The 22,458-nt window shown below is 37.9% G+C and overlaps 1 protein-coding gene across 1 annotated transcript in view; it reads left to right on the top strand.

Moving 5' to 3' along the window:
- ALG14 (ALG14 UDP-N-acetylglucosaminyltransferase subunit) overlaps positions 1 to 22,458 on the top strand; it is an 87,576-nt gene that overhangs the window by 28,208 nt on the left and 36,910 nt on the right. The window contains exon 3 of the mRNA XM_012790987.3: positions 6,166 to 6,297. Coding sequence (XP_012646441.1) covers positions 6,166 to 6,297 — 132 coding nt within the window. The remainder of the gene's footprint in view (positions 1 to 6,165; positions 6,298 to 22,458) is intronic.

The following is a 22,458-nucleotide window of genomic DNA, read 5'->3' as shown; positions in this document are numbered from 1 at the left end:
AAATCCCGAGTCAGACTTGATGGCCAGTTGTGGGATCATGGTGGCTAGTTGAGGATCCCTGATCTCAGCCAGGCCTCCTTTTTTCACAGTGGGAGACTGGGGTCCAGAGAGGTTGATTCCCTCAAGGTGGTGGAGCTGGTGAGCAGGGCCCACTGGAACCCCAGCTCCCTCTCTCACATGCCGCTTCATCAATACCATGAAGTAAACACCTATTAGAAACTTGAAGGACATGCATAGAAAAACATTTTTTGTGGTAAATTATGGTCATCTTGGTTTCATAATGATTGGTCGAGCCATCAAACATATTTAACATATATACATATATTGCACTTTTAAAAAAGTTAAAGAAAGCTGAAACCATTTTTGGTTGAGTGAAATTTCACCATTTTAGTATTCTCTTATTTCCAAGGTTCTTTAATAGTGTGGCATTCATTAAATAATAAATGTATTATACGTTACAGTGGGTGGTAACAGCAAAGAATGACTTCATAACCACTTGATCTTCTCTGTTGTGGTTTATGATGCCATCTGGCTTCTTTGGTGGAATTATTTCCATCTAAATCACTATAAACTTCTGTTTAGTTTTGACAAATCTAAAGCCAGATATGTTCGTGGTTTTTAGCAGTGATGTAATTCTGGAACAGACTTTGAAAGTTAGAAGTTGCCATATACTATTAGTATTTAACTCAGTGTTTCACATAATTTCAGACAAACTGGAACCCTCAAAAAAAACTATTCTCTACTTTATTTTGTTACTCTTTTTTTTTAAATGTGAGTAGATCCAATTTTTAAAATATATATATATATTTTTGTGTATTATGGGGGTACAAGTGTTAAGGTTACTTATATTGCCCCATGCCCCCCTATTTTGTTACTCTTAAGCATTCTACTTTTCTTGTCTTTCTTGCCACTATACATTTGGTTACATCAGTCAAGCAGATATAGGGAGCATTGGGAGGCCCTATGGACATACAGAGGACTATAGGACCTGTCCCCTGCCCTATAGGAATTAGGAAGCTTAGTTAGATAGGATATTTCACTAAGATATGGCTCTATATGGTAGAGCAAAAAAAGAGTCTTACTTCTTTGGCCAATTGTGTAAAAGAGACTAGATCACATTACAAGATAGGTGAGGTCTATATTGCAGGATGTACACATTGAACTGCATAGAAGGAAGGAACTCAAATATCCTTTTTAGGAACATGTAACCCAGTTGGCTGCCAGGTAGGAACAATAGCAAAACAGCAGAACTTTCCAGAAAAAAACTTGAAGCCTAAGATTCAACAGAAAATTCTGAAGGTTTCTGGGGTCCTATGTTCTTATTCCTGTTTTTTCCCCCTAAAGGCTTGGGGAATAGGTGAAGGAATCCCTGGTAACAGTGGTAGGTGGGATTGGTAAGCCAATCTACAGAGGAGAACAGGGCAAAAGGACAGAGAGAGAGGATGAGACACAGAGCTCAGTTCCCATAAGGCAGGAGAAGAGACAATAAGCTCTATAGGTTTGAGAGCAGGTGAGTTGAAAAATAAGGAAGGAAAAGGAAATGCGTCAGGATGGGTAGTTGGCTATACACAGGAGCAACAGGAGCCAGGAAGTATACTTCATAGGAAGCTGGTTCCGCTTTTTAAATATATATATATATATATATATATTTTTTTTTTTTTTTTTGAGACAGAGTCTCACTCTGTTGCCCAGGCTAGAGTGAGTGCCATGGTGTCAGCCTAGCTCACAGCAACCTCAAACTCCTGGGCTCAAGCAGTCCTGCTGCCTCAGCCTACCGAGTAGCTGGGACTACAGGCATGCGCCACCATGCCCAGCTAATTTTTTCTATATATATTAGTTGGCCAATTAATTTCTTTCTATTTATAGTAGAGACGGGGTCTCACTCTTGCTCAGGCTGGTTTCGAACTCCTGACCTCAAGCAATCCGCCCGCCTCAGCCTCCCAGAGGGCTAGGATTACAGGCGTGAGCCACCACGCCTGGCCCAGCTCCTTATATATTGTGGAAGGCTGGCTCCTCAGCAGTGAGACACAGAGAGCCAAGAAAGATCTGTAGAAGGTTGAGTCAGCAGTGTATTTCAGGACATGTGGAAGACCTGGGTTCAGGTCCTGGCACTGTCACCTTGGAAAAATTCAGATTCTTCATCAGTGAAGTGAGGAAGTTGAATTAGTTGGTCTCTTATAGCCCTGAGATGTCATGAGATTAAGAACCAGCAGCTTCCCCATCACCATCCCACAGCATAGACCATAGACTGGACTTCTAGAAACTATAGTGATTGTCATTTATCTGTTCAGCAAGTTATTACTGAGTACTCATGATGTACAAAACCCGAGGCACTGGGATTAATAGCAGTAAACAAGATGAAATCCTTTCCTCGCATAGAGTTTGCAGTCCAGCGGGAGAGGCAGGCAACAGTCACACACGTAAATGAACAAATTACTTTTAGGTAGTGATGATTGCTATGAAGACAGTAAAATAAGACAGTGTGGTAGAGAGTGACCATGTATTGGGAGTAGAATTGTCTCTTCACATGAGGAGATAATGTTCAAACAAGACCTGATTTGCAGGAAGGAGCTACCTGTGGGCAAAGCAGACTGGTGAGAATAAGCAGAAAAGGCCCTCAGAAAGGATAAGTTTGACACATTCAAAGAACAGACAGAAGACCAGCGTGGCTCCAGTGGTGAGCAAGGAGGAACTAGAGAAATAAACCAGCACCAGATTACGTGGGACCTGGAGAGCAATTGTAAGAAATTTGGACTTTATCACAAGTGAGGTGGAAAGCTGTTGGAGGATTTTAAGCAAGAGAACGAAAGCATGCATCTGCCTTACATTATAAAAAGATGGGTCTGCTGATTCTGTAGAGAATGAGTTGCAGGGGAGCAAGGGGAGATGCAAAGAGACTAGTTAAGAGGCTGTTGCAGCAGTCAAGGTGAGAGATGGTGCTGGCTTGAACCATGGGCGTAGCAGGAACGTGTGGCATAAGTGGATAGCTGTGGGATGTGTGTAGAGGTTTTAGAAGGAAACGTGGAGGCAGCCTCCTCCCTCGCTGTCCCTGACAACCCCAACATATATCTTCATATCTAGCAGGAAATCTATGGTAGGTCCTACTATTCATTTGTTGATTTCTGGCTTGGGAATACAGAAGAAGTTGCATGTTTTGGTGGTAAATATGATAGTTCAGTTCTGACTTATTGTAGAAAAAACTAGTGCATAAAGAAAAAAAAAAGTGCACTAAGTTCTCACTTAACTTCATCCTTAGGCTCTTGGAAACTGCAACTTTGATAGAAACTATGTGTAACAAAACTAATTTTACCATAAGCTAATTGATATAAACAAGAGTTAATTTCCTATGGCATATTTCTGGTCACAGAAATATCATCAAACTTCTAAATAAAGACCAAAACACTTCTAATATTAAACATTGAAATGTGAGCTACACATACATTTAAGAAAGATTAATAAAAAACAAATACAAGAATGATTTACTCACTTATTCCAGCTCAGGGTCACAGGTGGTTGGAGCCTAACCCAGCAACTCAGGGCAAAAGGTGGGCACCAGCCCTGGCAAAAACATCATCCCATCACAGGGCACACTCAAACCCACACCCACACTCACCCACGCTGAGACCACATAGACATGCTGATTCACCTAACGTGCACAGCTTTGAGATGCAGGAGGAAAACAGAGTACCCAGAGAAAGCCCACACAGACCTGGGGAGATCGTGCAAACTCCACATAGGCAGTGGGCTCAACTAGAAATTGATTTTTTTTTTTCTTGTCAATGTTATAATGACACAACATTGAATGAGATGATGTTATTCCAGGACCTGGTGTCTATATTTCTCAGCCCCAGTAGAATGGATTGAGTGTTAGATGAGCAGCTGACAGTGTGCCTCAATGGCAGAACTACTTTCCCTTCAGGGTCTGTAAGAATCCCAAGAAGAGATTGACCTTGCTTGGGTCATGTGTCCACTTGTGAACCAAATGTTGGGTCTGGGAGTGGGGGTAGGTGGTATAAAATGGTAGACAGGGCATCTTTTATGTCCTGTGTCCCATTACAGGGCATAAACCTGGGCCAGGAACAGTGCCCCCAAGGCAAAGGTGCCAACTAACAAAAGCAACATGTCTATGAGGATGCCTTCATTTGGATTTTTCCAGATGCCACAACCTCCAAGGAATTCCAGGCCAAAGGTCGTAGGCCTGAATTGTAGCTCTCTGAACTTCTGCCCTGTTCCTTTGTCTTCAAAGGAATTTTTGTTAAGGCCAAAATACAAGCCTTCTGTTGATAATTTTTCCTCATTGACTTCTTTATATATTTGATTATTTTCTTAAACTATGTAAAATAATAAAAACTCTCTTAATATTTTGCCATGGCCTGTTTCCTTTAGGTGATATAACATCAAATTACCCAGCACCCAACTTTTGGTGTCAAGCAGAGCTAATCTGAGGGCCCTGTCCCTATCACCATGGCCCCAGATTCCTGTCTACTTGACCACATGGCTGTACAGCAAGTATAATACAGAACAGTAGGGCAGAGAATTTTTTAAGCAGTTTTAAATGCATAATGGAATACTCTGCTTGCTCTAACTAGCAGGCTCTCTTGCCCTTTGGGGACATACCTCAAAGCCTCAGGACTCTCCTCTCTCATGGTCCTGTTGTCTGGAGAGAGAACCCATGAAGGCCCTTGTAAATGGTCAATTTCACAGAGAAAGATCTAGGCTTTAGCTCTAGCCTGGCTGCCAAGGCTCTACTCCCAGGGCTTTACCGCTGCTGCTGAGCCCTCAGCTCCACCACCGAGGCTTCAGTGCTCCTGTCAGGCCGTGAGGCTTCACTGCCTCTGCTGGGCCAGGAGCTCTGACCATAGGCTCCATCCCTGATCTTCAGGGACTAACAGTCCAAAGGCAAATACTGTAGAAACAAAAACAAATAAATGGCACTTGATTAAGTTCAAAAGCTTCTGCACAGCAAAGTAAATAATCAATAGAGTAAACAGACAACCGACAGAATGTGAGATAGTATTTGCAAACTATACATCTGATAAAGGGCTAATATCCAGGATCTACAAAGATCTCACAAAATAAGCAAGGAAATAACAATCTAATACATTCTTGTTACAAATTTGAAACATGGGTATATTATGGCCTGGGAAATGAGAATATCCTATAGTATCATCCTTCTTACGATTTGTGGCACAAAGTTCCAGATTTTCTGCTTGCAAATACTAATATATGTATATATGCATGTACAAACATGTGTATATGTGTGTTTTTTTAATAGGCATTGGATTGCAAACAACTGTGTATATGTTTTCTTAATGGACATTAGATTGTACTAAACATACCATCCTACAATTGCATAGATTTGATATCTTGGGATATCTTTCTATGTCATTTTTAACATTTCTCCATATATCTTATTATATGGACTTCTCCATTCCCTGTTGGGGAATATTTGGTCTGTTTCTGATTTCCACAGACAGAAACAATGATACAGTGTTTATCATTTACCACAGTGATGTGGGTAAATCTGTAAGATATACTTCCGGAAGCAGAAATACTAGATCAAAGGTAGACACATTTAAAATGTTGATAGATGTTTCCAGGTTGCCCTTCCAAAAAGTTGTACCAATGTATTTGCGCACGGAATGTGAATTTTTATTTCCTTATAATCTGGATAATAATGGGTATCATCAATCATTACCAATCATGTAGGTGAAAAATGATTGTTTTCTTTTGTGCTTAATTGTTAGCCATCTTTTCATTTGTTTATTAGTTATTTGTATTTCTTCTGTTTGGAATTATCCATCCATCTTCTTTGCACATCTTGTTACTAGTTATGTCTTACATATCAATTTGTAAGAACTATTTGCATATTAACATGTTAAGATCTTAGCCTAAAAGATATTTTATAGAAAATTTCCCCCAATTTATTATCTATACTGACTTTAACAGTTTTTTGAATCATATTTAGGAATTTTTCTGTTACAAGCCAGTGATGCGCGTGTTATACAAAGCATGAAATAGGCTTTACAATTCTAATTTAAAAGTGGTTAGAATGAAGATGAAAAATGAACAAAAAAGCACTTCCTATTTCTGCAAATGTTAACTGTTACTATGTTTAATCTTGGTATTAGCGACCCATTTAATTTGGATTCCATTTCCTTTTAGTCTACCAAATACTACATTCACCGAATTCCAAGAAGCCGTGAGGTTCAGCAGTCCTGGCTCTCCACGGTGCTCACCACCTTGCGTGCCATGTGGCTCTCCTTTCCCCTGATTCTCCGCGTGAAGCCAGATCTGGTACGTAAAACCATCACTAGGGACAGGGAAAGTACTCATAACTCTACTATGGATCTTTTGTTAGTAACAGGATATTTTGTTTTCGTAAACAGCTATCATTTATCAGAGTGCTGGCTAGCATACGAGACCCTTATTAACATATTAACATATGCTAAGATTTATCATTTATAAAGTCACTTTGCTGAAAAAGGTGAGAAATTTGCCTTCCTTTTCTAACTATAATTTGAACTCTAAATTTTCCCTGTTCTCCTTATGATAATAACCACTAACAGAGCAGTATCTTTAACCAATTTATGCACCTAACCGACGTGTTTATCAGCTAAGAAAAGCCAATTCTTTACTCCTGTTCAATAGTCTTTTTTGCTTTTGTCAAGACTCTGCTACCAAATATGGTATGCAGTGGGCAGAATGTCATATATACTCAGGTTTGTTTTTTTTAAATTTCAGAATATTACAGGGGTACAAACTCTTTGGTTACATATGTTGACTTTGTACTGCTGGGGTCACTGGTAGGACTACAAATTAGTACAACCTCTATGCAAAATAATATGGAGATACCTCAAAGAAATAAAAGTAGAATTTGATCCATTTGATCCAGCAATCCCACTACTGGGTATTTTCCCAAAGGAAAAAGAAACATTCTATAATAAAGACATCTGCATTCAAATATTTATGGGAGCACAATTCACAATTACAAAGATGTGGAAACAACCCAAGTGCCCATCTATACTCAGGTTTTTATAGTAAGGTAGTATAGAAAATAGAAAAATGAAAACTTAATTAGTATACTCTGTGTTCAACCATACCTTCCTTATCTATAAAAGTCTTAAGTTTTCTTGTGGTCTTTAGGACAAAGTTTTATTATTAAATTTCAAGTGGACAATAGAGATCAGTGGATATGTTATCACAATAGTGTACACAGTTCTTAAATAATAGTCTCATTCCTATTGAAAGCAGAATTCATTAATTGGCATAGCCTGAAAGGAAACTCTACTTGCTTTCCAAATACATGAGTTCCGGCATAGTGTATGTTATTCTCATGAATAGTTGAACAAAAATGCATTTAGCGACAGTGATTTTAAAAGATATCTATCAGTTTGTTCATTGCCTTTCATCAGCTGGGTTGCAGTTCAAGTCCTTCTTTTGGATGAGGATTTTAAAATAATTCCTATGTGAGTAGTTGGGATTGATTTTAAAATATATAATTTACATAAAGTGAAATGCACAGATCTTAAGTGTACAGTTGGACCACATCCACATCAAGATATAGAACATTTCCATTAGCCTACGAAGTTTTCTCCTGCTCCTTCCCAGTGAGCCCCTGCCCCAAGCAATCACTGTTCTGATTTCTATCACCATAGATTAATTTTGCTTATATTTCTTTTAAAATTTTTAACAAAATAAGTTTACTTCACAGTGTCCAACGATTTTTTTTTTTTTTTTTTTTTTTTGGAGACAGAGACTCACTCTCTGTTGCCCAGGCTAGAGTGCCATGGCATCAGCCTAGCTCACAGCAACCTCAAACTCCTGGTCTCAGGTGATCCTCCTGCCTCAGCCTCCTGAGTAGCAGGGACTACAGGCGAGCACCACCACGCCCAGCTAATTTTTTCTATTTTTAGTAGAGACAGCGTCTGGCTCTCGCTGAGGCTGGTCTTGAACTCCTGAGCTAAACCAATCCTCCCACCTCAGCCTCCCAGAGTGCTAAGATTACAGGTGTGAGCCACCGCACCCGGCCTCCAACAACATTTTGAATGTGCGGAATTCAAATTTCCCTAAAAGGTCATTACTGCCGTGAAAGGTTTAATTATTTCTTAAACTCAAAATACATAGGGAAGGGGAAAAAAATGGTGTTAACATTTTAAGTGGGGAATTTTAGGTTCACATTTACTAAATTATTAAAGAGACGTGGCCACTTTCGCTGGCAACAGCTAGCTTGAGCACAACATTGGGACTCCAGGGTGTTAAGACTCAGAAGGAAATGGTGGTGTGATGGCTGATGTCTGGTGTGGATGCTCTGGTGACCGCCTGGCCTATGTATTTGATACCCTGGTAGTGGGACACCTCATGGGATAAAAGACAATTGGGTCTAGGCCCACTTTGGCTTTTATTTTATTTTAGTCATTTCCCTTCTTAGCTTCATTCTTCACCTTAAAATGAAAGGGTTGGACTAAATATCCTCTCAGTTTCCTTCCAACTTAGTTTAAAATTTTATGAGCTCCATAAATTTTCTTAGTAAGTTTGGTCAGTAAAAAGTGGAAGGGAAAAAAAAAAAAGAGTATGATGCTTCTAAGGAATAAGAGGAGAAAGTGGAGTAAAGGTAAAATACTTCCATTTTAAACTGAGTTAAGAAAATTATTTCAAACTTAAACGTTATGTGATCAATCACTCTGTGTGATTGGCTTCACCAAATGAGCTCCCATTTAATGAAATCCCTTTTTATAGAGAAGAAAGTTAAGGTTAAGAGACTTTTTTTTTACTACACTGAAGGAAAACTACAATATGCTGATCTCTCCTGTAGTCATCTGCGATGGACTGTGTCTCCTTAAAATTCATGTATTGAAATCCTAACCTTTATATTAGGAAGTAAGGACTTTGGGAAGTGATCAGGTCATCAGGGCAGAACCCTCACGAATGAGATTAACGCCCTTATAAAAGAGACCCCAGAAAGTTCCCTTGCCCCTTCTACCATGTGAGGTTACAGTGAGAAGGCTGTCCGTGAGGAAGCAGGCCCTTACCAGAAAATGAATTGTCTGGGGCCTTGATCTTGGACTTTGCAGGCTCCAGAACTGTGAGAAATAAATATCTGTTGTTTATAAGCTACCCAGTGTATGGTATTTTGTAATAACAGGTGAAATGAACTAACATACCATCCTTGCCTTTTTTGTGGCTTTTATCACAGAGCACTATTTCTTCTTTACTTTTTTAAAAAAGTGGAAGAAAATTCCACTCTTAGAAAGAATGGCAGCATCAGACCTTAGATTACCAGAGTTGTCTGAACAGCCAGGTGCCCTTCTGCTTCTCTTTAACTGTATGCACCTGAGTTAATAAGTCTGCTGATCCACTCACTTTGTCATCTATAAAATATAAATAATGACACTTTCTATATTGTTCCAGAGTGCTGAATAATAGAACATTTTCATGGTTTTGAAATGGAAATTCCATCTGTTATCTAATAGCTAACATTTATTGAGCACTTATATGTTCCAGATCTGGCACTAAGCACTTTGTATTCATGCTGTATGAAATAGCTAGTACTGCTCTTCACATTTAATGAATGAGAGAACTAAGGCTATAAGATATGAGTTACTTACTCAGAGTCTGCACAACCAATAAATAATAGAGCTGGAACTAGAGCCAGACTTTTCTGATTACAAAGCCCAAGGCCTTACAACTGAAGTGTATGCCACCATTTCTGACACACACCGTGGAAGATGTGTTCATTCATTCACACCAATTAAGAATCAATTAATAAATTACTTTTTTCGGACATTAAATATCATTGCCTCTATATAATAAATGTGTAAAATGAAAATATATCCCAGCAGGTCGAGTTAAGGATCTACTTTTATAGTAGATTTAACAAAGACTGACCTACTTGAATAATAATAGTATAGATTTTCCAAAATTAAATGTCATGTATATTTGTCAAAATATTATAAAATATATTTTTATTGATGCAGAATAGATATACATAGTTTTAGAATATGTGTAATAATATATTCCTATAATTTGTAAAGATCAAATCAGTATACTTGGGATAGCTATCAATAAAATATTTTTAAAATTCAAAATGGATAATAAAAATAAGTGGGACTGGTATTGATAAAGAATTCTACAAATGAAATTGACTTGGAAAATTAATTTAAATTTACCAGTTTCCTGTTATAGAAAATCATATGTAAAAACCATTGTGTGTTGTTTTATGTCTTAATTAACATTTTAGATAAGATGGTAACCTAAACGGCAGGTTATTTTGAGTAAAAAGTATGTAAATCTGTTTATTGAGTGTATATTAAACATCATGCTTATTTTGTCCAAGCCAATTATTTGATGAAAAGTCTTTCTTAGAGAAAAATTATAAACCCTGTTTGGAGACCTGTATCTAATGCCTAACAATGATTGTAATGGATGATTTTTCTTCTTTTACAAGGTCATTAAATACTTTTTGAATGGTTCTAATATTTCAGACATCATATTTTTCAAGAAAGTTTTATTTTTATAGGGCTTTGCCAGGCATCTATGAACAAAAGTCATAAATTCATAAGACTATGCTTAAGTTTAAAAAGATAATTGGACAGGCCAGGCATGGTGGCTTATTCCTATAATCCTAGCACTCGGGAGGCCAAGCTAGGAGGATCGCTTGAGGTCAGGAGTTTGAGACCAGCCTGAGCAAGAGTGAGACTCCATCTCTACTAAAAATAGAAAAAATTACCTGGCCAACTAAAAATAGAAACAAAAAATTAGCTGGGCACGGTGGTGAGTACCTGTAGTCCCAGCTACTCAGGACGCTGAGGCAGGAGGATCATTTGAGCCTAGGAATTTGAGGTTGCTGTAAGCTAGGCTGATGTCATCGCACTCTAGCCCAGGCAACAGAGTGAGATTCTGTCTCAAAAAAAAAAAAAAAGAAAAAAGAAAAATAAAAAGATAATGGAGACAAAAAAAAAACTGATCAGTGTTTGCCCGGGTCTAGGGGTGAGGAAGGGTGACTATGAAAGGACTTGAAGGAACTTTTTTAGGTGAGAAATTGTGCTGTATCTTGATTGTAGTGATGGTTACTTGACTGTGTGGTTGTTAAAACTCAGATCTGTAAAGGGCAAATTTAACTATGTGTAAATTATCTCAATAAATATGGATTATCCAAAAAATAAAATAGATTAGTATGTGTATCATTACTAAAAGCATCAAAGAATTTGGCTTCCAGTGGCCTTGTATGTGTAAGTGACTTGGTAAGTCACTGCTCACCTCTTTCTTGACACCTAACCATCCAGTGTTTATAAAGCATGAAAAAGTGCACCAAGCACTTGAATTAAGTTGACAGCATTTGTTTAAATTTGTTTAAACTTCTGACATAAAATTCAGAATACTTATATTAATAATCTGGATCAGAAAGCATCAGTGGCAGCCAAAAATGACATATTTTATCAAATGAACTGAGGTATCTGGTTCTTTCAGTCACTTATTATTTTATGTTTATCTCTCTATAACCCAACAGTAAATAGAGTTAGTTAAATTTAGAATGCTCTTTATATGCTTGATATGAAGTCTGTTGTTTTCAGAGTGGTAGCCATTAAAGTATATGTTAAATGTCTGCTACATGCCATTTTTACAGGTGAATATCTATTAGGCATCTGATACTTGCGTGGTCCAAGATGGTAGACATTTCCTATTCCTCCCCATCTTGGTAAATGTGCTTACATCACATACCCAGGAGACATCCTTGATTCCTCTTTGACATACCCCACTTTCCATGTTTAATAGCAAGTCCTGCCAACCATGTCTTCAAAATTTATTCCCAGTGTGTCTACTTCTGTCCATCTTCACTGCCACTGTGCTCCCTCTAACTTCCCACCCCCAATTGCAGAGTGTCGTAACTTGTCTGTCTGTGGAAGAAAGTTCATGGCCCCCTTTAATTTCTTTACCACTTAACAACCAAAGTGATTTTTTAAAAATATAAATAAGATTTTATTGCTCCACATTTAAAATCCTCCAGTGGCTTTCTATGCTCTTAGAATAAAGTCCATACCTTTCAGCATAGCCTGTACACTCCAGCCCTGACCTGCTTCTCTGACCTTTTCTCTTCCTCTCCTCCCCTAGTTTACTATGTGCCAGCCACATTTATCTTTGTTTGTTTGTTTGTATGACAAACCCAGCTGATTAATATCTCAGAGCCTTTGCACTTGCTCTTCTCTGTGCTTGGACCTCTTCGCTCTGATCTAAGCGTGACCAGCTCCTTGTTGTCTGGGCTCAAGTGTCACCTCCTCACAAAGGCCTACCCTGACTACGAACATTTCCTCCAGCTCACGTCCTTATCCTCTGTCACTTTATTTCCTTTATTATCTTAATCTCAATTTCAAAATCACCTTCTTTATGTATTTATTTATTGTCTTTCCACAAGGAACTGTGACAAGGAACTTGTTCATTTTACTTATGGAACAGTGCCTGGCTTATGGTAACCTCTCCATATATATCTAGTGATGAATGTTCTAGTCACTATGCTAATTACTCAGAGTATAAACATGGGTGAGACATGCGCCCTGCCCTTGAAGAGCTTACACTATTGGAGGAGATGAATGGAAGATAATTATAGGCATACCTCGTTTTATTGTACTTTGCTTTATTGCATATCACAGATAGTGCATTTTTTACAAATTGAAAGTTTGTGGCAACCCTGCATCAAACAAGTCTACTGGTGCTATTTTTCCAACAGCATGTTTTCACTTTGTGTCTCTGTGTCACATTTTAGTCATTCTTGCAATACTTCAAACTTTTCATCATTAACTCTCATGGTGATCTTTGATCAGTGATCTTTGAAGTTACTATTGTAGTTGTTGGGACACCACAAGACACACTCATGTAGGATGGTGAATTTAATTGATAAACGTGTGTTCTGACTGCTCCACTGACCTGCTGTTCCCTATCTCTCTCCCTCTCCTTGGGCTTCCCTGTTCCCTGAGAAACAACAATATTGAAATTAGTCTAATTAATGCTATAACGGCCTCTAAGTGTTCAAGTAAAAAGAAGAGTTGCACATCTCTTGCTTTATATCAAAAGCTAGAAATGATTAAGCTTAATGAGGAAAACATGTTGAAAGCTGAGATAGGCCCAAAGCTAGGCCTCTTGTGTCACACAGCCAAATTGTGAATGCAAAGGAAAAGTTCTTGAAGGAAATTAAAAGTGCTACTCAAAAGTGAACACACAAATGATGAGAAAGCAAAATAGCTTGCTGCTGATAATGGAGAAAGTTTGAGTGGTCTGGATAGAAGATCAAAGCAGCCACAACATTCCCTTAAGCCAAAACCTAATCCAGAGCAAAGCCCTAGTTCCCTTCAATTCTTGAAGGCTAAGACATGAGGACCTGCAGAAGAAAAGTTTGAATCTAGCAAAGGTTGGTCATAAGGCTTAAGAAAAGAAGCCAACTCTATAACATAAAAGTGCAAAGTGAAGCAGCATGTGCTAATGCAGAAGCTACAGCAGGTTATCCAGAAGATCTAGCTAAGATAATTAATAAAGGTAGCTACACCAAACAACAGATTCTCCACATAAACAAAACAGCTTTGTATTGGAAGAAGATACCATCCAGGACTTTCATCGAGAGTGGAAGTCATTGTCTGGCTTCAAAGAATATGCTGACTCTCCAATTAGGGGCTAATGCAGCAGGTGACTTTAAGTTGAAGTCAGTGCTTATTTACCATTCTGGAAATCCTGGAGCCCTTGTGAATTATGTCAAACCTACTCTGCCTTTGCTCTATAATTGGACCAACAAAGCCTGGATGACAGCACATCTATTTACAGCAGATTTAATGAGTGTTTTAAGCCCACTGGTAAAACCTACTGCTCAGAAACAAAGATTCCTTTCAAAATATTACTGCTCATTGACAATGTACCTGGTCACTCAAGAGCTTTGGTGGAGATGTACAAGATTAATGTTGGCTGCTAACACAACATGCATTCTGCAGCCCATGGATCAAGGAATAATTTTGACTTTCAAGTCTTATTATTATGTCTGATTATTACATTTAAGAAACATATTTCATAAGGCTATAACTTCCATGTATGATGATTGCTCTGATAGATCTAAACATAGTAAATTGAAAACTCTTCTGGAAGGGATTCACCACTCTAGGTTGCATTAAGCACATTTGTGATTCATGGGAGACAGTCAAAAACCAGGAGCCTGAGTTTGGAAGGAGTTGATTCCAGCCCTCATGGATGGCTTTGAGGGGTTCAAAACTTGAGTGGAGGAAGTAATTGCAGAAATGCTGTTAATAGTAAGAGAACTGGAATTAGAAGTGGAGCCTGAAGATGCGACTGAATTGCTGGAATCTCATGATAAAACTTGAACAGAGGAGAAGTTGCTTCTTATGGATGAGCAAAGGAAGTGGTTTCTTGAGGTGGAATTCACTTCTGGTGAAGATGCTCATGGACATGGTTGAATTGACAACAAAGGGTTGAGAATATTACATAAATTTAATGATAAAGCAATGGCAGAGTTTGAAAGGATTGACTCCAATTTTGAAAGAGGTTCTATTATGGGCAAAATGCTATGAAACAGCATCGTGTGCTACAGAGAAATTTGTTATGAAAGGAAAAGTCAATGGATTCAACAAACTTTATTGTCTTGTTTTAAGAAATTGCCATATCCACCCCAGCTTTCAGCAACCACCACCCCGATCAGTCAGCAGCCATCAGCATTGAGGCAAGACCCTCCACCAATAAATAGATTACAACTTGCTGAAGGCTGAGATGATTGTTAGCAATTTTTAGCAACAGAATATTTTTAAATTAAGGTATGTATTAGGTTACTATGAAATGTCCAATTTCATACTTAATATCAAATGACAATTGATATTTCTGATATGTCAATTTGACACTTCTTTTTTTTTTTGAGACAGAGTCTCGCTTTGTTGCCCAAGCTAGAGTGAGTGCCGTGGCGTCAGCCTAGCTCACAGCAACCTCAAACTCCTGGGCTCAAGTGATCCTGCTGCCTCCCGAGTAGCTGGGACTACAGGCATGCATGCCCGGCTAATTTTTTCTATATATATTAGTTGGCCAATTAATTTCTTTCTATTTATAGTAGAGATGGGGTCTCGCTCTTGCTCAGGCTGGTTTCGAACTCCTGACTCCGAGCAATCCGCCTGCCTCAGCCTCCCAGAGTGCTAGGATTACAGGCGTGAGCCACTGCGCCCAGCCAACACACTTCTTGTTTTATTTTTATTGTGAAGGTACATCCTCAGTCTTTCAAATGCACATTTTGGTTTGTGATTATCTTTCATATTTTTTTGAGAGCAATTTTTGTGAAACCATTGTTTCACAAAAGTGAAAAATTCGTGTTATTTTCAAATGAGTTCCATTGTGGAACCAGTGCAGTGCAGACAGCTTGAAATATCAATGAAGTGTTTGGGAAGGATGTGGCTGACGAAGGCACAGTATGTCAGTGGTTTCAGAAGTTCCATTCTGATGATTTTTTTTTTTTTTTGAGACAGAGTCTCACTCTATTGCCTGGGCTAGAGTGCCATGGCATCAGCATAGCTCACAGCAACCTCAAACTCCTGGGCTCAAGCGATCCTCCTGCATCAGCCTCCTGAGTAACTGGGACTACAGGCATGCACTACCATACCCAGCTAATTTTTTCTATATATTTTTAGTTGGCCAGTTTTTTTTTTTTTAGTTCTTTATTCTTTCTCACGTGCACATGTGGTGCTGAAGGAATAGTTGGCCAATTGATTTGTTTCTATTTTTAGTAGAGACAGGGTCTCACTCCTGCTCAGGCTGGTTTCGAACTCCTGACCTCGAGCGATCCTCAGCCTCCCAGAGTGCTAGGATTACAGCTGTGAGCCACTATGCCCAGCCCACATCTTTTTTTTTTAATAGCATTTTAAAATTTTGAAATATAGATCCCAAGAACTTGCAAAAATAGAATCTAGAGTCCCATGTACCCTTTACCCAGTTTCCCCTAATGATGACATCTTATTTAAGGGTAGGGTACTACAGTATCAAAATCAGAGAATTGATATTAATAAAACATTGTTCACTAGATTACAGAACTTAATCAGTTTTCACAATTTTTAGGTGCATTTGTGTGTATGTGTATGAATATACTAAATCTAGGAGTTTTTACAATAGGATCCTAGGGATTTTCTACATAGACATTCTTGTCCTTTGCAAACAGAGCTTTATGTTTTCCTTTCCAACCAGTATATCATTTGTTTCCTTTTCTTGCCTCATTGCATTACCTAGAACTTCTAGTATTACGTTGAATAAGAATAATGAGAGCAGATATCTTTGCCTCGTTCCCAATTTTAGGGTAAAAGCATTTTCTTTCACTACTAAGTATGATGGTAACTGTAGCTTTTCTATAGGTGCTCTTTGTCCAGTTAGGAGATTTCTCCTCTGTGTTTATCAGGGTTCTCTAGAGAAAGAGAACCAGTAGGACATGTATATAGATATCCAGGTATTTAGGAATCTGTATCTATATTTAGGTATCTATATGTAGATAGACAGGAGAGATTTATTTATTGTAAGGAATCAGCTCTTACAATTATAGAGGCTGAAAAGTCCCAAGATTTGCAGTCAGCAAGCTGGAGACTCAGGAAAGCCAATGGTGTAACTTCTAGTCCAAAAGCTGGCAGCCTTAAGACCCCAGAAGAGCCAATTTTCAGTTCAAGTGCAAAGGTAGGAAGAAACTGAAGTCCCAGATCAACTAGTCAGAGGAGTTTCCCTTTTGATAAGCTTTTTTGTCCTATTTAGGTCTTTAATTGATCAGCTGAGGTCCATCCACAGGAGGAAGAGCAATCTGCTTTACTCAGTCTATGGATTCGAACGCTAATCTCATCCAGAAACATCCTCACAGACACACCCAGCATATTATTTGACCAAGTATCTGGGCACACCATGGTCCTGTCAAGTTGACATATAAAAGTAACCATAGTATCCTCTATTTCTAATTTGCTGAGTTGTTTTTTTTTAATCATGAAAGAGTATTGAATTTTGTCAAATGCTTTTTCCTGCATCAGTTGATACAATCGTGTTCTTTTTCATCTTTAGCGTGTGGACATGGTACATTACAATGATGGATTTTCATATATTGAAACAGTCTTGTATTCCTGGAATAAATCCCTCTTGGTCATGGTGTATAATTCTTTTTATATGTTGATGGATTTGATTTGCTAGTAATTTGTTGAAGATTTTTATGACAGTGTTCATGCGGGATATTGGTCTTTAGCTTTCTTTTTCAGGCAGTCTTTGTCTGGTTTTGATATTGAGGTAATACTGGCCTCATAAAATGAGTTGGGAAATGTTTCCTCTTCACTTTCTGGAAGAGATTGTTGAGAATTTATGTTAATTCTCCTTTAAATTTTATCAAAAATTCTCTAGTGAAACCATCTGGTCTTGGAGATTTCTTTTTCAGAAGCTTTTTAGTCATGGATTAAGTTTCTTTAATAATCATAGGATTATTCAGATTATCTGTTTTATCTGGGTGAATTTTGATAATTTGTGTTTTTGAGAAATTGCTTCATTTCATCTAAATTGTGGGGTTTCATAATACACTAAAATAAAAAAAATAAAATAAAATAAAAATAAATTGTGGGGTTTATGTGTAGAGTTGTTTGTAGTATACCATTATTATCCTTTTCTACAGTTTTAGGATCTATAGTTATATCTTTTGTTTCATTCTTGATATGACAATTTGTATCTTTTTTATATTTGTCTTTTTAGAGACATCAATTTTATTGATCTTTTCAAAGAATCAGCTTTTTGTTTTATTGATTTTTCTTTGTTTTTATTTTTATTATTTCTTTCTTCTGCTTGCCTTAGGTTTATTTTGTTTTTTTCCCCCTAGTTTCTTAGGGTAAGAAATTAGGTTACTGATGTGAGATCTTTCCTCTTTTTTAATGTAAGCATTTAGTGCTATAAATTTTCCTCTTAACATTGCTTTAGCTTCATCTGAAAAATGTTGATATGTTGTATTTTTATTTTCATTCAGTTCTAAGTATTTTTTGTGTCCTTTTAAGACTTCCTTTTTGACTTATGCATTATTTAGAGTGTTTTGTTTAATTTCCAAATATTGGGAGATTTTTTCCTATTATTTTTCTGTTACTGATTTCTAGTTCAATTCCTTTATGGTTAGAGAACATACTCTGAGGTTTGTTTTATGATCCAGGATATAGTCTATCTTCATAAATATACCATGGGCACTTTAAAAGAATGTGTTTTCTGCTGTTGTTGTATGGAATGTTCTATAATTGTCTGTTAGATCCTGTTAGTTGATAATGCTGAGTTCTTCTACATCTTTGCTGGTTTTCTAATAGTGCTGTTGATTGCTGAAAGAGTCATAGAACACTTTGTTCTCCCTTCCATAACCATATCTAAATAGTCCCATTGGTTTAAGCCCTTCATAATCTCTTCTGTGCTCTTCTTCCCCTTATATAATGTGCATATCAATCCCACTTTAAAGTGAATTTTAAATACTCCATATGAGTCTACTATTTTGTATCCTGAAGCCCAAAGATTTCTTCACCATTGTGTCTTCTTTAGTTTCTTCTAAAAGCAGAAGTCTTTGAGTCAGTCTTTGAATAAATAAGCTGTTCTCATAGTCTTTTGGAAATATACTTCTAAAGAGAAATTAGTTTTCTAATTTCTTAGAAATTAGAAAACTAATTCCTCTTCAAGGAGAGGAAGAGATAGTTTAAATTAAGAGGTTGCTGATCATTAAAGTAAGAGGACTGCTTATGTTGAGGGAGCAGAGGAAGAAAGATCTGTAAAGTTCTTGAGGGTAAAGGCCAAGTATTTTTGCATGTTCTGTGGTCCCTTTCTAGAAAAGCTTCCACATATTTGTGGAATGACTTAAAAATAAATGAATGAATACTGGGTGATGTGAGTCATCACAAAACAAAGACACCCACTCCCTTATACTGATGCTCTTCTCAGGCTTTATTAAGAGTCTGAAAAACCAGGAAAGTTTCCAAAGTCTGCAGTGTTTGATTATTGGCTTCATTCCAGCCTGCCCATTGTTAAATGAAATACTCAAGGAAAGAGCTCTGCATTAAAAAATGAAACCTAATTTAATTTTTAATCAAGTAAAAATAAATTTTAGATTGTCCATATATAACAAATTGGAAAGAAATGGACTGTTTCAGCCTAATACTCTGCCTCTTTGCCTGAAGCTGAAGTTGATTTAATTCACCATGACAAATTTAGATGTATTTATTACATCTATACTCACTCATGCTTTGTATGAAAGAAGACCATTATTTTACTTAGTCATTTTTTTCCATGTTCCATACCCAGTTTGAGCTGTGAAATGTCTAAGTTCATAGCAGCAGAAAGTTGATAATGTGGATAGTGGGTTATTGTCTCTAAGTAGGATACTGTGATTTTTTTTTTTTAATTAAGTATTTTCTGTGTTGAGCCACAAACTAGGTGGCACCAAGATTTTCACTGTTTGTGTAGTATATAAAATTTTTATTGGCCTACTAATTAACATGTGTTTGAAATATTAAGAAGAGGCAATTAACTTCTTGTTGCTATGCCAGAACCCTTACAGGAACTTTGTTTTTCTCCTTAACTGTCGTTGGTTTGATTCTCTTTTCATAATGACCTTCATCTGGTATTATATTTTTTGGTGCTAAAAAGACCTTTACAACATGTTCAAAAGAGCTTAGCTAGACAAAGAAAAGGTCAGCTATGCCAAGATGCCTATCTATAAATGGAGTTTAAATGAGAATAGATTTTTCAAGCCAAGTCAAATGAGAAACAATTAGACCATACTTGTCTACTGCTTAGTGTATTCCGAGATTAATGAAATCATACTTGGGAGCCCTTTGTTTAGGTTTCTTCAGTTCCTGTTCCTCTGTTGTCCAATCCTCCATAATGTATTAAAATAATGCCAGTATTACTCTTTCCCACCTTTTTACTCCTTCCATATATGCACCATAAATTTCACAACCTTCAGAAAGAAACAGAAGAACCAGCTCCGCATTGTATGTGCCTTTAGCAAGTCTGATGAAGGTTGAAGTCTACTGTGAGAAGTGATTTGATGTGAAAATCCTCCCAAATATCTGGTTTCTTGTGACTGACTGACTGACAAACTGCTTTTCCCAGCTGCGGGGTGAAATTACCAGCTGCACCACTGACACATTGGCTGAGTGACAACCTGTAGCTGCTTCTATCCATAAATGAGATATTCAATTTAAATGTCATGGCTTCTGTTTCACATTTCGAGTGAGTTCAGAACAAAATCTGTGTCAAAATTAGGCTATGTGTTATCCATTAAATTGCTTTTGAGTTGTTTTTATTCTCCTCCGTTTTGGGGGACTCTGAGAAGCTTGAAAATGATTTTTCTTTCTAAGTTGATCGTTTTTCCACTTGGCAAACATTACGTTTTTCCTCTCTGCAGAAGCCAGCGTGGCTTCGCCTGCCGTTTTCTTGTTTTGCTTTGCCTGTGTCACTTTCCGAGTTGTCGCTGCTCCAGCCCATCGCAGGCCCATATTAGATCTGGGCCTGATGGAGCCTCTTCCTTTCAAGGTGAAAGCCAGTGTGTTTTCCCCAGGATAGTAGTGTGGCTACTGTGAAAATAAAAATGAAAGTTGAAGGGAAAGAAATTCAGTTGTGAGAGTTGAATAAGCAAAGTGTGATGGAAACAAAGCTGTTTTCAAAGAAGGGACTGATGTGGTCAGAGGCCATGAACTTGGAACAACCTGGCATTGTAGATGGAAGTGGTGGAGGTGCTGGTGGCTGGTGCGAACAGAGGGTGGGGTAGAGGGAAAGGAAATCTTTGAAATGACCTTTAAATGTATAAGTATTAATAAATCCTAGAACCAGTCCCAGCTTCACAGGCTTTCAGTGCCTGTTTTTAAAGGTTCTTATGACATAGTAGTTCCATTTATATAGCATTTGAAAATCAATAAAGTGGAGTTTTTGTTTAGGATTTTTAAAATCTCCCTTTATTCTGAGGAAAAGAGAAACTAGGGGTGCACAAACAGCACAAATAATTGAATATATGATGGGAGAGCTTGGGGAGGGCTGCTGCAGTCCAGGTGAAGTGGGATCATTAAAAGATGTGGAGGTTTTATAACTAGAGTTGGTATGGAAGTATCATGGGAAGTTTTGAAAATTTGAGTACAGACTGAACTCCTTGAGCAAAAGCAAGGTATATTATTTACTCTGGCAATCAGAGCACCTATTAAAGTGCTTGGGGGATGTAGGAGTTTAATAAATATTGAAAGAGAAAAGTTGGGTAGGAGGCAGATAGGAAGAGCAGAGTCAGAGAAACTATTAAAACTTAGTGAATGGGGGCTGGGCGTGGTGGCTCATGCCTGTAATCCTAGCACTCTGGGAGGCCGAGGTGGGTGGATCGTTTGAGCTCAGGAGTTCAAGACCAGCCTGAGCAAGAGTGAGACCACGCCTCTACTAAAAGAAGAATAGAAAGAAATTAGCTGGAAAACTAAAAACATATAGAAAAAATTAGCTGGGCACGGTGGCACATGCTTGTAGTCCCAGCTACTCGGGAGGCTGAGGCAGAGGGATTGCTTGAGCCCAGGAGTTTGAGGTTGCTGTGAGCTAGGCTGACACCACGGCACTCTAGCCCAAGCAACAGAGTGAGACTCTGTCTCAAAAAAACCCCCCAAAACTTAGTGAATGGGTACACCAGAAGCCCAGACTCCACTGCTGTACAATAATGTACATATAATGGAATTCAACCTGTACCACCTAAATCTAATAAAATAATAATAAAAACAACACTTAGTGGCCGGGCGTAGTGACTCATGCCTATAATCCTAGCACTCTGGGAGGCCGAGGCGGGCGGATTGTTCGAGATCAGGAGTTCGAAACCAGCCTGAGCAAGACCCTGTCTCTACTAAAAAGAGAAAGAAATTAATTGACTAACTAAAAATATATATATACAAAAAATTAGCCGGGCATGGTGGCACATGCCTGTAGTCCCAGCTACTCGGGAGGCTGAGGCAGGAGGATTGCCTGAGCCCAGGAGATTGAGGTAGCTGTGTGCTAGGCTGATGCCATGGCACTCAATCTAGCCTGGGTGACAAAGTGAGACTGTGTCTCATAAAACAAACAAACAAACAAAAAACACTTAGTGATGATTGCTTACAGCTTTTAGGTAGCATGGAAAAAATAGAATAGGAAAAAAAAAAAAAAACCACTGTGTAACTGCTCCTTGGTTAACTTTTACTCCCTTTGAATTAATCCCTGGAATTCATCTGAGGATTTTTTTGATAACATGTTTCTGAAGTATTAAATACTCCCTTTTTCCAAGCAACCAATAGAAAATGGCAAAATTCTCTCATTCACCTTAACCAGAGTACAATTGCTTTATTTTTTTATTGAAGTGAAATTCATGTAACATAAAACTAAACCATTTTAAAGTGTACAATTCAGTGGCATTTAGTACATTCCAATGTTGTACAACCACTACCTGTATAG

This window comes from Microcebus murinus, chromosome 2 (genome assembly GCF_040939455.1).
Source record: "Microcebus murinus isolate Inina chromosome 2, M.murinus_Inina_mat1.0, whole genome shotgun sequence".
Classification (NCBI taxonomy): domain Eukaryota; kingdom Metazoa; phylum Chordata; class Mammalia; order Primates; family Cheirogaleidae; genus Microcebus; species Microcebus murinus.
The sequence above is the reverse complement of the archived record's forward strand: the minus strand, read 5'-3'. Positions and strand labels throughout refer to the sequence as shown.